Source organism: Podarcis muralis, chromosome 17, assembly GCF_964188315.1.
Source record: "Podarcis muralis chromosome 17, rPodMur119.hap1.1, whole genome shotgun sequence".
NCBI lineage: Eukaryota > Metazoa > Chordata > Lepidosauria > Squamata > Lacertidae > Podarcis > Podarcis muralis.
In genome coordinates this window covers 33815207-33832249 of record NC_135671.1, presented here as the reverse complement: position 1 = coordinate 33832249, position 17043 = coordinate 33815207, and the positions used below count along the sequence as shown (strand labels likewise).

Genomic DNA, 17043 nt, shown 5'->3' with positions numbered 1-17043 from the left:
TCACGGGTTGATGTTTTAGAGTCCGAATGTTCCAAGGAAAAAGTCAGCAGGAGTACTCTCGGCACTGCGCCGCACCCCGTCCCCGTTATGAAGCCTTTAAAAAGGCTCCTTCACGGATTGGGGAGGCGCAAATGGTGCCCGCCGAGTCACTACGCTCACAGGCTTCTGCGCCTGTGATTTTAAGGGTCCCCGCGTCGCCGCAGCGGCAAGACCCAGTCTCTGCAGAGCCGATTCCCTCCGGAGCTCGGAGGGAATCCGCCATTAAACAATGGCGCCAACCCGGAAGTCCCCGCCAGCACATTTTCCTGCTTGATCACCGCCACCACCCTGGGGATCAGAGCAGTGGGGGAGGCAGAGGACATTTTCTACCACCCCCTCCCTTGTTTTGGAGTTGCCGGGGGGGGGGGACGCCGGAGGGATCTTTGCACCACGGTGCCGGATATGCTTAAGATATGCCCTGGACAGCTTGCTTGATGCACAGTGGTTATGTAGGTGTGCAGTACAAACTGCAAAACCACAATTGAGCAACCTACCGTGGCTTAAAATCTCGATTGTTTAGCTATTTCAAAAGACTCTCTGGTGTTCAAAATTGGAATCATTCCTTTATCTTGTGTTCCTTTTGCAGGCTGAGGGCTTATCCATGCCTTCCTTTTGCCCCACACTTTCCAGGCACAGGCCAACGCTTCAAAGCTCCGTGTCCAAGTGGTTTTGTGGAGCTTTGTGGTTTTGCTCCAATTCAGTGGTAAAAGTGGGTTTTCACAGGGAAATCTCCAGGGGGGTGGGGAGAGCACTTGGATATGAAGCTATAAAGTTCAAGCTATGTCTGGAAAGCATGAAGGAAAGGTAACTGCAGATAAGACCAGAGAGTATGGTGCAGTCAACCACCCTACAAATCCAAATATCTCAAACTCCTGAAACCAGAGAAGCCTTTGGTTGTTAAGCAACAATTTCTGCTTCTCCCAGTCGTTGGAATGTTCAGTGATGGTGACCCACGTCTATCCTGAAAGCCCCAAATGCTCACCTGGTGCAGATGTTGATCTTGACTGCTCCTTTGGCTCCTCCCTTTTCCTGCCCTTTAACTTGTAATTGGGGGGGAAAGCACAAAGAATTGGTCACTTGGTGGAAATTCCTTGCTGTGTGACTCAAAAAAGAGTAACACAGGCTTGATTGTCCAACTAAGATCCATATTTGCCATTGCTGGCCTATCCAACTAATAGGCTCCTTCCCAGAGAATGCCGTGGTCATGACCGGGGATGTGTGGCTCTCCAGAAGTTGTTGGACCACAACCCTTCATCCTTGACCACTTGCCATGCTGCGTGCGGCTGATGAGACTTGGAGCCCAACAACTTCTCTGGTCTAAAGCTTGCTTCCAGTATCACAACTGGACTGGGGTCGGGGAAAAGGAGGTGGGGCAAATGAGGGCAATGAGGGGAGGGGAAGGCAGCTTCCTTTACCCACATGTCCCTACTTATTTTAACACCAGACCCACCCATCCCAGACACACAACTAGACAAACATTTGCTGCTGTCACATCTAGCTTGGCCCTTGCAATTGCTGTTCAATTTGGACATTTTGACATCTGAAGTCTGCAGTGCTCTCTTCCCTGGAGGTGCTTTGTGATGTTGTTTGGAGGACTTGTTCAAAGTTCATTTTCTGGGATCATTACAGTGAGTGGTATTGAACAAGCCAAGCAGTGTCTCAGTTCAGACTGGCAGATTATACAGGGCACACTACGATTCATCACTGTATGAATTCTTTTTTTGTTTCTTTTGTTCTAGCTAATATTTTTGAAAGATACAACTATTTATAGGATTGTTCTTGGGTAAATCTTGCACTATCCCTCCTTCTGGCATTGTCTCACCTTCCTTTTCCAAGCCCTTTTGCCTTTTTCTTCTCTCTGTACCCTGACCTAGTTTTCAAATGTGGGTTTGAAATGTGGGTTTTTTTGCACCATTCACCTGGTTAATTTTTGTACGAATTTCTCTAAGCAGTAGATAAACAAGCAAGACCACTCTTTGTACAGGTACACCTGGAGTACCGTGCCCAGTTCAGGGTCCCGTTGTTTAAGAAGGATATTGACAAGATAGAATGTGTGCAGAGAAGGGCAAATAAGATGATCAGGGGTCTGGAAACCATGCCTTATGAGGAATGGTTGAAGGAGCTGGGTATGTTTAGTCTGAAGAAAAGAAGACTGAGGGGTGATCTGATAGCCATCTTCAAGTATCTGAAGTGCAGCCACATGGAAGACGGGTTCCAGAGGGTTTCAAATTACAATAAAGGGAATTCTAAAAATTATGAAAAACTTTCTGATGGTGATAGCTGTTTGACAGCGTAATAGACTACCTCAGAAGGTGATGGATTCTCCTGCATTTGAAGTTTCTAAAGAGAGGTTGGTATCTGTCACAGATTCTTTAGCTGTGATTCCTGCATTGCTGAATGACCCTTGTTGTACCTTCCAACTCTACCATTCTATTATTTTACTGATTTCAGAAAACAACCCCCTAGCCCATCAGTCTTCTGGGAAGCACATGTAGTTCTAGAAAATCTTAGCCCACCACTCAAACTTACACAGTGGGACGTCTTCAACAGAAACTCGCAGAGAAAAATTCTTGCACTGCTCTGCCTCCTCCCGTATCTTTGCATTATATACCGTCACAACAGTCATAGTTGCCTTTCCAGTGCCGGTTGCTTTCACAGTGAAATCTTGATTGAGCTTGGTCTAAAGAAACAAAGAGGGTTAGGATGCTTTTGGATTGTGTTCTCTACTGACTGATGTCATTGTACTGATTATTGTCACTGTTGTTTTCCCCCCTGTTGTAGCGTGGCTTGAACTAGAGGTGGGATACAAATAAATAAACATTTAGTGTGTATGTGTCTTAGGAGACAATGGAAGTAAATACAATGTTGTACCTCTGTTGACCGGGTAACGAGGGCATTCGCATACTCAATCCTGACAGTAAATGGATTTTGACGTTCTGGCAGTTTAATAGAAACATCCAAGTTCAGGTCCTTATGGGTAGGGATGTCGATCTCATACTGGGCAAGAGCTTGGAATACCATGATGGTTGCCTGAAATGGGAGGAAGAAGATGGGAGTTCAGTGAGTTCAGCTTGTGGTGCCCACCTAGACATAGAGGAAATAACAGTTTGCTAATGGAGGTTACCAGGAAACTGGAGCACACCAGTGGCGTAGCGTGGGTTGTCAGCACCCGGGGCAAGGCAAGTAATTTGTGCCCCCTAACCCGTGGATTTGCGCCCCCTAACCTGTGGATTTGCGCCCCCTAACCCTAACCCCCAGATGTTGTGCCCGGTGCGGCCGGCCCCCCCTGCACCCCCCACGCTACGCCACTGGAGCACACTCAGGGACAAATCTGTCAATTTTGGTCTCTCTCAAGTTTCTCAATTCACCAAACTTAAATTCACTTCTTCACATTTCCACAACAACTTATAAGTTGGTGAAAATTTCTCCTACTTTTCTGTGTGTTCTGAAACATTTTTACAAATAGGTTCTCCTAATATAGTGTGCTTTTGTGTATTATTTTTACTAATATATGCATTCCTGTTCACTTTCCCCTAATATATGAATTTCTCTACACAGGGTAGAATTCAATGAAGCTCTAAGTGACTACACAGAACCATTTGTACTGGTATAATGGGACTCCCCCTCACCTGTTCCCCCTAAACCTGTTCTGTGAGTTCCCCGAATCCTCTAGAAAAGCCCCCTGCACAAACAAACCTTGTTACACACATGCAGCATCTTAGATGAATCCAGGCCATTTTGTTTGGCTGGAAAACCAAAATTAATAGGCATGTCTAATTTAGGGCTCCTCCACACTTTCTTATGTCCTTGTTCCTAGAAAGCAGGGGTCTGAACAATCTTTCCCTTGCCCCCGTCCTTTCCCAGGGAAAAAATGCTCTTTAGTGCTAAATCAGAGCAAATAGGCAGGGAATTGTTTTGTATTCTGCAGGTAAAGGTAAAAAGGTAAAGGAGCCCTGGATGGTTAAGTCCACTCAGAGGCGACTTTGGGGTATGGCGCTCATCTTGCTTTCAGGCGTTTGTCCACAGACAGCTTTCCAGGTCGTGTGGCCAGCATGACTAAACAGTTTCTGGCACAACAGGACACCTTGACAAGTGCCAGAGTGCACGGAAACACTGTTTACCTTCCCGCAGCAGTGGTACCTATTTATCTACTCACTGCCAACCTAGCAATGAGCTGGGACAGAGCAATGGGAGCTCACCCCGTTGTGCGGATTCGAACTGCTGATCTTCTGATCAGCAAGCCCAAGAGGCTCAGTGGTTTAGACCACAGCTCCACCCGCGTCTCTTTTATTCTGCAGGTAAAGCATCTATCATAAGAGACCCCACCAGCAAACTAAAGTGGTATAGCCTAGACCAGGCTGAGCACTAAGAACTAGGTGCAAATACAGGCTACAGTTCAGTTTTTAAGCAGTCCAACTGCTGTTGGCAGCAGCAGAAGGAGAATAAAGCAAACAATCACCTGGGTTTGTCCATATGTCCCTCCATAATACTTCTGCTCTGTCAGCCATTTGACTATGGGACCAACACCATCAAATTTTCCCATTTTCAGCAAGGCCAGCAGAGCATAGGATGTGCCTTCAATGTTGTAGGTGCGAGCATTATATTCCTCCCAGCGATTCTTATCTATATATCAGCAATGAAACAGAGCCTCATTAAACAGATCCCGGTGGGCGGATGAGCTCAATGTCCTAAGGACCCACCCAATTCCCACCAGTTTCCATTCAGAGATTATCAATGTACTATACAATACATTATAAATTAAAAACTGCCTCTCACTTGCCTGCAAGCCTCCTACCTCCCCCAGCCATTGGCCAAGCTGCTGTGATGCTATGGTATGTTTATGAACAAATTTGCAACAGCTATGGAAGAGGATTAATGAGTCGCAGAATTTTGAAAACCAGTGCAAGAAACAAAACATCCATTTGTCATAGAATGGTAGAATTGGAAGGGATCCCAAGTGTCATCTAGACCAGTGTTTCCCAACCTTGTGCCTCCAGCTGTTTTTGGACTACAATTCCCATCATCCCTTGCCACTGGTCTTGCTAGTCAGGGATGATGGGAGTTGTAGTTCAAAAACAGCTGGAGGCACAAGGTTGGGAAACACTGATCTAGACCATCCCCCTTGTTTAAAGGAAGAAGCCAGCAACAATTAAAAGACAGCCCTGAGGCTCATCCACACAAACACAAACACCCACAACCACACAGCATTTCAGCCATTCTTTTTCAGGCTTCACACACTGATTCCATAAACTTAGAGTCTGGGACTCAAACATTGCTTCTGCTCCTCGTCGGCTCAGGCATCCCCTTCCAACAAGTAAAGCAAATGCAAAAAGTCCCTTTCCCCTCCACTGTTGGATTTGGCTTCATTTGGCACCCACAACCACCACGGGGCCCTTTCCTTCTCGTGCTGCTCTGCAAACACAACCTTTCCATTTCTCCCCAACAGCAGAAGGAACAAGGCAGCTAGGAGGGAGAGGGAAGGGTGCATGGAGTCAGGATATACTTCTTTGGTACTCTGGAAAGCATTCCCAGTTCCCACAGGGCAGCCGCTTACGGGCTGCTTTTGGCCTGGCTGCTACCACTGTCCTCCTTCCTAGAAGTCTTCCAAGCTGCTCCTTACATGAGCAGCTCATCTTCAAAACCTGACCATGTTTTTCCTTGCATTGAGTGTGCTGCCGCAAACGTACCTCTTGATGCTGCCATGAGTACCTTGTCATCATTAAGCCTTCCTGCCAGGGCTAAAGCATAAGCCGTGAGGGCCACGGTGTAAGGTCTTTGCAATGTCCCATATTGCTTTAATAAATACTCAGAAGCTTTGGTGATGCTGCTCTCTAGAATCTGGATGAAGAGAAGACAAGAGAAGTAGATACGCTAGGAGTGTTTGGGGGAGGAAACACATTGTTATGTGCTCCTGCGCTTCTGAGCAGTGAGAAGTTCCAGGGGAAGCACTACTGAGATCAGTCTCCTTTGGTTTAGAAATCTACAAACAATATACAAGCAAAGCATAATGGGAAGAAACGGGCACTCCTACGGCAGGCAGCAGATCCTCAGAGACCATCTTATGCAGCCATCTCAGCCATAATCTTCCTCGTTTATAGATTAATACCCCAACTCTCCAATTTCAAAACCTATAGAAATGCCCAAGACAACTTCCATAAGCAAAAGCCAATTAAGTCACATCTAACCAGATGTAAAACACACAAATATCTGCAGCTATCATAATTGTATGGTGCTTTGGGCTTGAAGAAAGGTGAGGCCAAAATGCCCTCTCCTCTCTCGCAACCCCATTTGTGGCTGGTGAAATATGGGACGGCCCATTGGGGAGAGAGGAGTGGCGCTTCCACTGCCTCCCAGAGACAGTGTCGGCCCCAGGCAAAGGAGGGGGATGGGATTAATTTCTGCTGCAAATGTGGTCATCAATGGAGATAACTATTCTTATCTAGAATGATGCTAAATTCTGAAGGGAAATGAGGAGTTCCATCACCAAAACTAAACAGAAAACCATGCTGCCACCACTGTCACTGCAGCTTACCTGGATAGAGTTCAAGTAGGGAGGTGACAGCATCTGGGCTGCCACCAGCTCACTGGTGGAAGCACAGGATTGGCTCAAGTGGCATGCCTGAGCAACCTCAACCTCGCTGCTGCCCTGCCTAACCCCATCCAGCTAAACTGCAGTGATACTGGAGTTGGAAAGACGGTTCTACCTCACCATAAAGGTGAAGGTAAAGGGACCCCTGACCATTAGGTCCAATCGTGGCTGACTCTGGGGTTGCGGCGCTCATCTCGCTTTATTGGCCGAGGGAGCCGGCATACAGCTTCCGGGTCATGTGGCCAGCATGACTAAGCCGCTTCTGGCAAACCAGAGCAGTGCACAAAAACGCAGTTTATCTTCCCGCCAGAGCGGTACCTATTTATCTACTTGCACTTTGACATGCTTTCGAACTGCTAGGTTGGCAGGAGCAGGGACCGAGCAACGGGAGCTCACCCCATCGCGGGGATTCGAACCGCCGACCTTCTGACCGGCAAGCCCTAGGCTCTGGGGTTTAACCCACAGTGCCACCTCACCATATTGGCTGCTTATTGACCACTACATCACTGCAAGTGGTCTCCAATTTCTGCTCTCCTTTCAGCTCCCCATCCCCTAAACTGTGAGCTAGCGCTACATGGGGGGAAAGAGCGATTATGCAACTCACTAAAAGGCACCCAAAGCCTTACTGAAATGAAGGCATGATGCAGCACAGCCGTGCTAGTTTAGTCGCTCCCTTGGGTCCCAAAGGCTTTTAATGTTATGGTTCTGCTTATGACTAGGTTAACAGGGAGGAAGTAGCAAAAAGTGGACAACGTGAGAAAGAACTGAGAATGTGATTATGTTGTAAAAGAGTATTGGGAAATGATATATAATAAATTGGAAAAAAAATGTTTAAAAGTACCTTTCCAAAAAACCCAGAGTCCTTTGTTTTGGGGATAGTTCAGAGGAAAATTTCCATGTGTCAAAAAAGACTGTTTGTGTATGCTACTACTGTGGCCTGTGTTTTGTTAGCCCAAAAATGGAAAACAAGCGAGGTCCCAATGAAAGAAGAATGGCAACTTAAACTGATGGAATACGCGCAGCTTGCAGATTTAATTTATAGATTAAGAGAACAAGAAGAATGTACGTTTAAAGAAGACTGGGAAATGTTTATTAAATATATGGGTGAAAATTGCGTTGATTTAAAAACACTGGTAGCATTAAGATAAATTCAACAGTGTAAATCAGTTTTGATGGATGCAACAATGGATTACCAAATTGGTTTAGTTCATGTGAAATATGCAGGGATGTATGGTATGCAAAATGAACCACGGAAAGAGAAGAAGGGAAGTCATTGCTTTTCAAGGTGACCATATCTTATAATGTCTCTTGCCACTTCAAGGATACTTACATTGACTTGCTCCTTGCAGATGTCTTTGGACTCCAGCAATGCAATCAGGACGAAAGCAGTTAATGATGCATCTGGTTCAGCGCCCTTATAACCTCCCTAGAAGGAAGCAAAGGGGGGGGGGGGAGAACAATTGAATGTGTTTGGTTCACACAAACAGATCTCCTACCAAAAACATAGCTCAGAAGTACAGGCAGTTGGGGTGGTGTAGAGGCAGGGGAAGCAAGCCTGAACATACCAGAAATTTGACCACCTTAGAAAATTAAGAACCCAACGTATTTTAAAAGATGTCTTCCACTTTCTCCCATCTTTTGCAGATTGCATATCCCCTGGGAAGCTATTTGCCTTGGTGGTTTGCACAACAATAGCACTGCAGAAAAGTAACACAGCAGCCACAGTGGTAGGTAGGGGTGTGTCTCACCCCCATGTCCTCTTTGTGAACCCCTCCATAAAGAACCTGGCCTGCAGGAAACTGTCATTGGACAAAAGGCTTGAAGGACCACCTGCCTGCAAGACAGTCTATCAACTGATTCTTCTGAATTCGGAACCAGAAAATACATGGATTTATTATCAGAAAGGACAAGCAGCAGAAAGAAAGCGTACCACCATCTCTCCGTGGATCACAGGGGCGTCTTCATGAAAAATTCCATCTGGTTTCTGCCTCTCCAGAATTAGCCACTTCACACCTCCACAGACCACCTCGTTGTTAATAGTGTTTACTATTTTGGAAGCCATGGCAAAGACCTTTACAACGTACGCTGTTAGCCTGCAAAGAATAAGATGCCTCAGCTCAACCATCTGATCATGAACAGCATAGAGCCTTTTAGCACTGTAAAGACTAGCAAATGTATTGTGGCACAAGCTTTTGTGAATTAGAGTCTACTTCTTCAGGTGCTGGGTGTCCTATCCTGCAGTGTAGGTTTAAATACACATGGTATGGGGGGTGGGCATAGCTCTGCATCATAAACACCACCACTATCATCATCATCATCATCATCATCATCATCCTGATACTGCACCCCTGTTCTCCTAATGACCACTCCCTATGGCTTCATATATATGTTAAATGTAACATTCATAGAATCATAGCATCGTGGTGTTGGAAAGGGATCCGAAGGATCATCTAGTTTCCTGCAGTGCAGGAATCACAGCTACTAACTGCATATAGAAGTTAAAGATAGTGACCGGCCCTAGAGTGTTGCAAAAATTTCTGAGATAATGTACATGAAATGCTTTTAATACTCAAAAATGCTACATAAATGCTAAATATTGCCATCCTCAAGTCCACAAAGGTGCCATGTTTATATCACATTGTCAATAAATGATCAGATCTGATTGCCCTCCACCTCGTGACTGGCCTTAAAAAAGAGAAAGAAAGGGTATTTCAGTGGAGAGGGGTGAGTTTAATTGTGATGCTATCAGACCCTTCTAAAAAAACATGGATTTTTAAAACTCGTGAGTAATTTGTGGGTTATTTCACAATGTGGTTTTTTTTTTTGCTCCTTTGTACTGTATTTTTATCTGTTGGTTTCTGTTGGCCCATTTCCACAAATATTGGTGATTTGCTTTTTTAAGGATGTCTACATTAATATTTGTATACATTTCGGTGAGAGCTTTGCCTGGCATGTGCTTTTTGCAAGCCATTTCCCCTGGATAGAATGCATCTTTGTAAGTAGTACCGTAACCCAATTCATTGTTACATGTACTTTTCACCAAGGTTCTTTTTTACTCATTCCTTGGTTGGGGAACAATAGCGAAAGTTGGAAAAGCATGAAGAGCTTTTGTTTCAACGCATACTGGAATGGGAAGTGAAAATTTGGTAGGTTCACATTAAAATTCAAACTGGACAAATATGTCCCCTACCTCTAACATTGGGGCAGAGCTTTGGAACTCTGAGTAGCTGGAAATATGGATGCTGTATTAGGTATTTTTGCCTGAAATATCTGATTGTTCCAATGGTAGGGAGCAGCGAGACAAAAAACGGCAGAGTTGGGGGAAAGGGAATTGGCATTTTGGACAAAGCATGCAAAAGGAGTGAAGAGAAGGAAAAGGCGAAGAGTTAGCTAGTGGGAGCAAGAGAATGAAAATATTAGACGGTCAATAGTATGCAAGGGGGGAAAGCTGTTGCAAAGTCTACTGGAGATCTGAAAGTATACAGCCATACGAATACTGCCCTTACCAAGTGCTAGCCTTGCGGTCTTTAAAAGCAGCGTAGGAGTGGTCTGCTTTCTTGTACACCATCTGCTGGGCGTAACCTAGAAAGAGAGGAGGAGTAACAGAACTCTGTAATGCTGCTCCAGCTGCTTAGAGGGGTCAGCAAACTTTTTCAGCAGGGGGCCGGTCCACTGTCCCTCAGACCTTGTGGGGGGCCAGACCATACTTTGGAAAAATATATATGAATGAATTCCTATGCCCCACAAATAACCCAGAGATGCATTTAAATTTTAAATAAAAGGACACATTCTACTCATGTAAAAACACACTGATTCCCGGACTGTCCTCAGGCCGGATTTAGAAGGTGATTGGGCCAGATCCAGCCTTTAGTTTGCCTACCCATGGTTAGACCAGTTGTGTCCAAACTTTTTTCAAAGAGAGCCAGATTTTGATTAAGTGAAGATTTTACCCCCAAACTTGTTGAGATTTGTTTAGGACTGAAGTTGTTGAGGTTTTTACCCCAGGACATAAACTGCCACAGGGGCCGGATTAAACTGACTGGCGGGCCGGATTAGGCCCCCAAAATGGACTTTGGACATGCCTGGCTTAGACAAATGTATCCAGACAGGCAACTGGCACTCACCCTGCACAGAAATAAACTTTGCTCCATCCCCCTTTTACAGTGGTACCTCAGGTTAAGAACTTAATTCGTTCTGGAGGTCCATTCTTAACCTGAAACTGTTCTTAACCTGAAGCACCACTTTAGCTGATGGGGCCTCCCACTGCCGCCGTGCCGCCACTGCACGATTTCTGTTCTTATCCTGAAGCAAAGTTCTTAACCCGAGGTACTATTTCAGGGTTAGCAAAGTCTGCAACCTGAAGCATCTGTAACCTCAAGTGTCTGTAACCCGAGGTACCACTGTATTTAATTGCTGCACTGCCTCATCTGCTCTTCCTTTGCATATGCCTTTTTCCTTGTGTCCTTTTCAGCTTTCCCTTCTGGTCTCTTTGTAGCTTCGGCAGAACACCAATTGAGGAACAGAGCTGCTTTGCCCCATCAAGATCTTAACAAAGAGCAGAACAGGCACCGCCACTATGAGGCGTAGGCAGTTCTGTGGCATTCTTGAGGATTCTGAACTCAGTGTTTCTATGGATGAACAACTCAAGAAGCCATGGACAGACCTTTGCGCAAGCTGGAGGAAGAACAGCTCTGGAGCAGTGGCGTAGCGTGGGTTGCCAGCACCCGGGGCAAGGCAAGTAATTTGCGCCCCCTAACCCGTGGATTTGCGCCCCCTAACCCTAACCCCCAGATGTTGCGGCCGGTGCGGCCGGCCCCCCCTGCACCCCCCACGCTACGCCACTGCTCTGGAGACCCCTGATTGTCTTACCTTGCATGATCTGATTGACTGCAACGGAGCGGCGATCCACCCCAAGCTTCTCCCACTGCCCTGTGGTGTCGAGGTAGTGGGTGGCAATAACCGACGGCGTCATGGTGATCATGTTCTGCTCCCCACAGCCAGAGGGCGTTACAATGAGGTGGTTCAGGTTGGTCCCATCAATTGAGTCTTCAATAATCTGAGCCACGGGGTCTCCTGGTCACAAAAAGAACAACAGCAGCAAATATGTGAACCCAAGCATGCAGAAAGCCACTAGGGACCTTGTAGGGGTTGCATTCTTAGCCTAGCTGGATCCTAAGCACAGACAGCTCTTGCCTCCTCCTTCCAGCTAGTTTCCTTCTCTGTCACCCTTGTCCCTTTGCACCAGGAGCTTGGTACAGTTAGCTTCCAGGACGAATTCAAGGGTTATTCCCTTGAAAGCCTTTCAACTTTTGTCCACCTCCCACACTCACTGAGATCAGCAGTAGAGGCCCTGCCTGCTCTATGGGTCAATTCAGGCACCGAGGGTATTCCTCGTGCCAGTGGGCTGCTGGCAAAGGTAGAGCATGGTGGGGTTGTGATCATTCTCAGTTCTACAAGTCTAGTCTTCTGCATGTTAAAATAACTGGTTCTTGCCTTGGAGAGTAATTTTGGTCTCAGGCTCTGTGCCGGGAACGATATCACTTAAATCTTTGGCTTGGACCTGTTGTTCCTGGACTCCATCTGAAGAAAGGGAGGAAAAGAAGGAAAATTACGAGACAGAAACATTACAATCATACCTCTTGTTATGCGTTTCAGGTTGCGTCCTGCCGCGACCCGGAAGTAACGGAATGGGTTACTTCCGGGTTTCACCGCTCGCGCATGAGCATACACTCAGAATGACATCACGCGCATGCGCAGACGCAGCGAATCATGACCTGCAGACGTGTGTTGCGTTCTGCTCATGTTGCGAATGGGGCTCCGGAATGGATCCTGTTCGCAACCAGAGGGACCATTGTAGTTGCTTTTGCAGTGGGGAGCCTATTGCATCTGTGGAGGATACCCATGTGATCAGGAATCCTCACCTTCCCATGTTCCCTCTTATTTTCCCCAAGAATTAGATTGATTGATTGATTGATTGATCTGTTTGTGCATGTGCAGTTATTAACACTCAATGGTTCTATGGAGATTGACACCCTCAAAGAGCATTCCTTCACCCAGAGGAATATGGGACCAGATACTGTAACCCCTAGGTTGCTATGACAGAATTCAAGCCTTTTCATTAACAAACAGCAGATATAAGGAATTTTTGGATCTAGAGTCAATTCTGTTTTCTTGTTTTAATAAATTGGGCAATTGCCCGTCATAGTAATACTCATTCTCGGTCACACAGAAATAAGTCCCAGGGTGTTCAGTGTGGCTTGTATACTCTTTGGAAAAGTTACTGGTACTAGTTTTGGTTAAAGGTAAAGGGACCCCTGGCCATTAGGTCCAGTCATGACCGACTCTGGGGTTGCGGCGCTCATCTCGCTTTATTGGCCAAGGGAGCCGGTGTACAGCTTCCGGTCATGTGGCCAGCATGACTAAGCCGCTTCTGGCGAACCAGAGCAGTGCACGGAAACGCCATTCACCTTCCCGCCAGAGCAGTACCTATTTATCTACTTGCACTTTGACGTGCTTTCGAACTGCTAGGTTGGCATGAACTAGTTTTGGTTAAGCTATTACAAATATAAGTTGTCTAACTAAAAAGAAACTTTTTTTTTACTTTCATTTTAAAAGTAGTTAGACTACTTGTCTAACTATGTATAAATATTTAAGTTTTTAAAATACATTGGCACTAACTTGAAACTTTAAGAGTTGGGTTAAAATGAAAGTTTAAAAAAAATGTTTAGAAATGTTAATGAATAAAGATTTATTTAAGAAGGGGGAAACAGGGGAGGAAGCAGCAGCAGAAAAATATACAATTTAAAGTAAGTTTAGGATTGACTTGGGTTCCAGTCAATCCAGTTTTCCAAGGATGAAGAAAGAGAAGGAAAAGGGAAGCCCTCCTGGAGAATGAGTGTTACCTCTGTTACTAGCAGGATCCAGCTCAATGACAGTCACAAGTTTTCTCTGCATCCCTTCAGGCTGGGGCAAGAAGAAAGAACAGAACAAGTCTCACTCCAAATATCACTTAACATGGCATCAAAGAGCAATTCAAAAGGGCATCAAGACAGGGCAAACATATGCATCAGATCTAGCTTCTGTTGCAAATGCAGTATGACTCAGTCACATGTTTGTGCCTGAATATAACACAGGAATAGGTTCAGGTCAGCCCCATAAATCCCCAGTAGCTAAGGCATTGTAGCAATCCTGGGTTGGGGTCCATAGTCCCTCATCCATAGGCAGCACCAACCTGTCATTAATGGTGCTTTGCCACCACAGCTGGATAGTCACAGATTCCATTCTGTCAACTCTTAGGTCAGCCCTGATGCCCTAGGAAGCCCACCTGTGTCCTAGCAAGCTGACAGAGACCACCAGGAGAAGAGAGAGCTCTTTTCAGACCCTCAGGTACTTGTGAAAAGCATCCTCCTCTACAGCAGTAATCTAAATTTGGGAAATCCAAATGGCACGCCGTGCAAAACACCCACCCACCCACCAATTAACAGTGCATTCAGTGCAGCAGAATTTCATCCTGAGCAAACCCCACAGAAAGTCATGGGATCTGCATTGTTTTGCAAACATTTCCCCACCCCTAGCTATTCACATGGAGGTTGCAGTTATCATTAAATACCCTGAATAGCTAAAGTTGTTCCCATTTATTTTCTTAATTAAGTTTATATACCTCCCCCAAAGGCTCAGAGCAAGTAAAAACTGTCTTAGGTATGTACAGTGCCCAAGTACAGTGCACACATTCTGGGCTTATCCAGGTCTCAAAACGTGCCTTGTAGGCTGCCTGTTCCTGTGTTTTTAGGGTATGAACCATACTCAGTAAAAATTCTTCTAGAAAAAGAGGTGCCGGAACTCGCCATGACCACCTCCCTTGTTCTCTTAAAATGGCAATGGTGCCCACCTGAGATAACTGTGTTTCAGTGAGTTATGGATGATTTAAAAAAGCCTCATATACAATGTTTACACTTTCCTACTGAAATTTCGGTTTTCCTAGAGCTAAGGCCTGCCGCCGATAGCAGTGCAAAAAGGTTTTCTAAAACAATTACATTCCACTGCACCATGCAGTGTGCATTTGGCATATCCTAGTTTTCGGATTATATCAGGTTTCAGGGCTTTCATGCCCCCACCTCCTTGTGCCCACCACGATTCCACATAGTGCTCGCTCCATCCCATTTCATTTTTATTGTTGCTACTCTTTATTCCCAGATGGAACTCACTCTCCTCTCTGGGTAGATGTACCTGGAAGGAAGCTCCTTTGCACTTAGTGATGCCTACTTCTGAGCTATACATGGAAACAACGTTTAGTCAAAGTGCAGCAGTAATCAAATTATGCCAGGGAAATATGTGGGGGTAAAGAGAAGCAAGCGGATCACATGTGTTTTTCTTATTTTTGCTGGAAGCAGTGACAGAACAGAGTGTCCCCAGGTTTATGGGCTGATGACAAAGGTTCCATGGGCACTGAGGTAAGTGTGTTAAATTAGCGGCATGGCACTGAAAAAAGCTAATAACAGAACGTGACAATGCTGAGGAAGCACCACTGATGTGGAGTTACGTAGGGCTACAAAGAACGAAAACAGGATTTCTCTCCAAAATATCCAGTTAAACTTAAACTGCCCTAGCCAGCTGTACTTCCTTGGATTAAAAAAGAAAAATGCAGATGTGCCCTCGTGTGGTCAACTGACAGACAACAGGCACTGGAAAATAGGCGATGGTTTGAATGTACTGCCTAGAATTGAAGAAGTTCATAGGCTCACGCACTATTGTGCAAACCAGAGTTCTACTGAATTTCCATGGTGTTCAGATACTTTTGTAAAGGTGCAAAAAAGTCTGTAATCACCACCTAGGTAAAGGTAAAGGGACCCCTGACCATTAGGTCCAGTCGTGACCGACTCTGGGGTTGTGGCGCTCATCTCGCTTTATTGGCCGAGGGAGCCGGCGTACAGCTTCCGGGTCATGTGGCCAGCATGACTAAGCCGCTTCTGGCGAACCAGAGCAGCGCACGGAAAGGCTGTTTACCTTTCCGCTGGAGCGGTACCTATTTATCTACTTGCACTTTGACGTGCTTTCGAACTGCTAGGTTGGCAGGAGTATGTTTCCCCAATTATTTTCTCATGTTTAAAGCCATTGTTTCCCATCCTACTGCCTCCCTAAGGTGATCCCCATTGGCTCAGTCCACAGGCCCATCTAGTCCCAGTAGCCAAACAGATGCATATTAAAGTGTGCAAGGAGGACATCAACACAACAGCACTCCCCCCACTTGTGATTCTCAGCAGCTGGTATTCAGAAGCATAGTGCCTCTGGCTCTTTTTCTCCAAGGAGGATCTGGACATGTTACATACCACAACTTTCAGCTTCTTCTTCACACCATCAGACACAAACTGTCCCCTGACAGCTGCTTTGACCTCGATGTCATGCAGTCCCAAATGCAGCGGAACAACCACAAATGGCACCGCCCTGGAGGACTGGCCTTTAACAGTGACCTGATGTCGGTATCTTTCCTTGGCAGTGGAGGCGCTGCAGAAGGCTGGGTTGTGTATCAGCTCCACCCGCACCTGAGGAGAAAGAGAAAGGGCGGTGATCCATTACTAGGTCCATTGCCAAGGCAGTGTTCCCTCTTGGATCGGTTCTGTGTCTCCTTTGCTTTCCCCTTAGTGAACCACATTGTTTTCATTATACAGTGGTGCCTCGCAAGACGAAAAGAATCCGTTCCGCGAGTCTCTTCGTCTTGCGGTTTTTTCATCTTGCGAAGCAAGCCCATTAGCGGATTAGCGCTATTATCGTCTTAGCGGGCTTAGCGGATCAGCTGATAAGTGGCTTAGTGGCTTGGGAAAAAGGGGGGGGGGAGGAAAAAACCCCTGCAGGAACTTGCAAGACATTTTCGTCTTGCAAAGCAAGCCCATGGGAAATTTGTTTTGCGAAGCACCTCCAAAACAGAAAACCCTTTCGTCTAGTGGGTTTTCCGTCTTGCGAGGCATTCGTCTTGCGGGGCACCACTGTAGGTTCTTTTGTTGCACCATGAATCACCATGTTTGTAAAAGGTAAAGGTAAAGGACCCCGGGTGGTTAAGTCCCTGGGTGGTTAAGTCCAGTCAAAGGCGACTATGGGGTGCGGCTCATCTCACTTTCAGGCCAAGGGAGCCGGCGTTTGTCCACAGACAGCTTTCCGGGTCTTGTGGCCAGCATGACTAAACCGCTTCTGGCGCAAGGAACACCATGACGGAAGTCAGAGCACATGGAAACACCGTTTACCTTCCTGCTGCAGGTGCCTATTTATCTACTTGCACTGGGATGCTTTCAAACTGCTAGTTTAGCAGGATCTGGGACAGAGCAATGAGACCCCTCGTTATGGGGTTTCGAACCGCCAACCTTCTGATCGGCAAGCCCAAGTGGCTCCGTGGTTTAGACCACAGCACCACCCGCATCTGCTCT

The 17043-nt window shown here is 46.1% G+C and overlaps 1 protein-coding gene across 1 annotated transcript in view; it reads right to left on the bottom strand.

Annotated features, from left to right (window-relative positions):
• Window positions 1-17043, bottom strand: part of LOC114587731 (venom factor-like) — a 61948-nt gene that overhangs the window by 12039 nt on the left and 32866 nt on the right. Inside the window, exons 21-32 of the mRNA XM_028712398.2 lie at window positions 15955-16167; window positions 13531-13591; window positions 12122-12208; window positions 11498-11701; window positions 10135-10210; window positions 8559-8721; window positions 7959-8054; window positions 5727-5877; window positions 4499-4662; window positions 2911-3069; window positions 2569-2719; window positions 1022-1079 (exon numbers count right to left, since the gene is read on the bottom strand). Coding sequence (XP_028568231.2) covers window positions 1022-1079; window positions 2569-2719; window positions 2911-3069; window positions 4499-4662; window positions 5727-5877; window positions 7959-8054; window positions 8559-8721; window positions 10135-10210; window positions 11498-11701; window positions 12122-12208; window positions 13531-13591; window positions 15955-16167 — 1583 coding nt within the window. The remainder of the gene's footprint in view (window positions 1-1021; window positions 1080-2568; window positions 2720-2910; window positions 3070-4498; window positions 4663-5726; window positions 5878-7958; window positions 8055-8558; window positions 8722-10134; window positions 10211-11497; window positions 11702-12121; window positions 12209-13530; window positions 13592-15954; window positions 16168-17043) is intronic.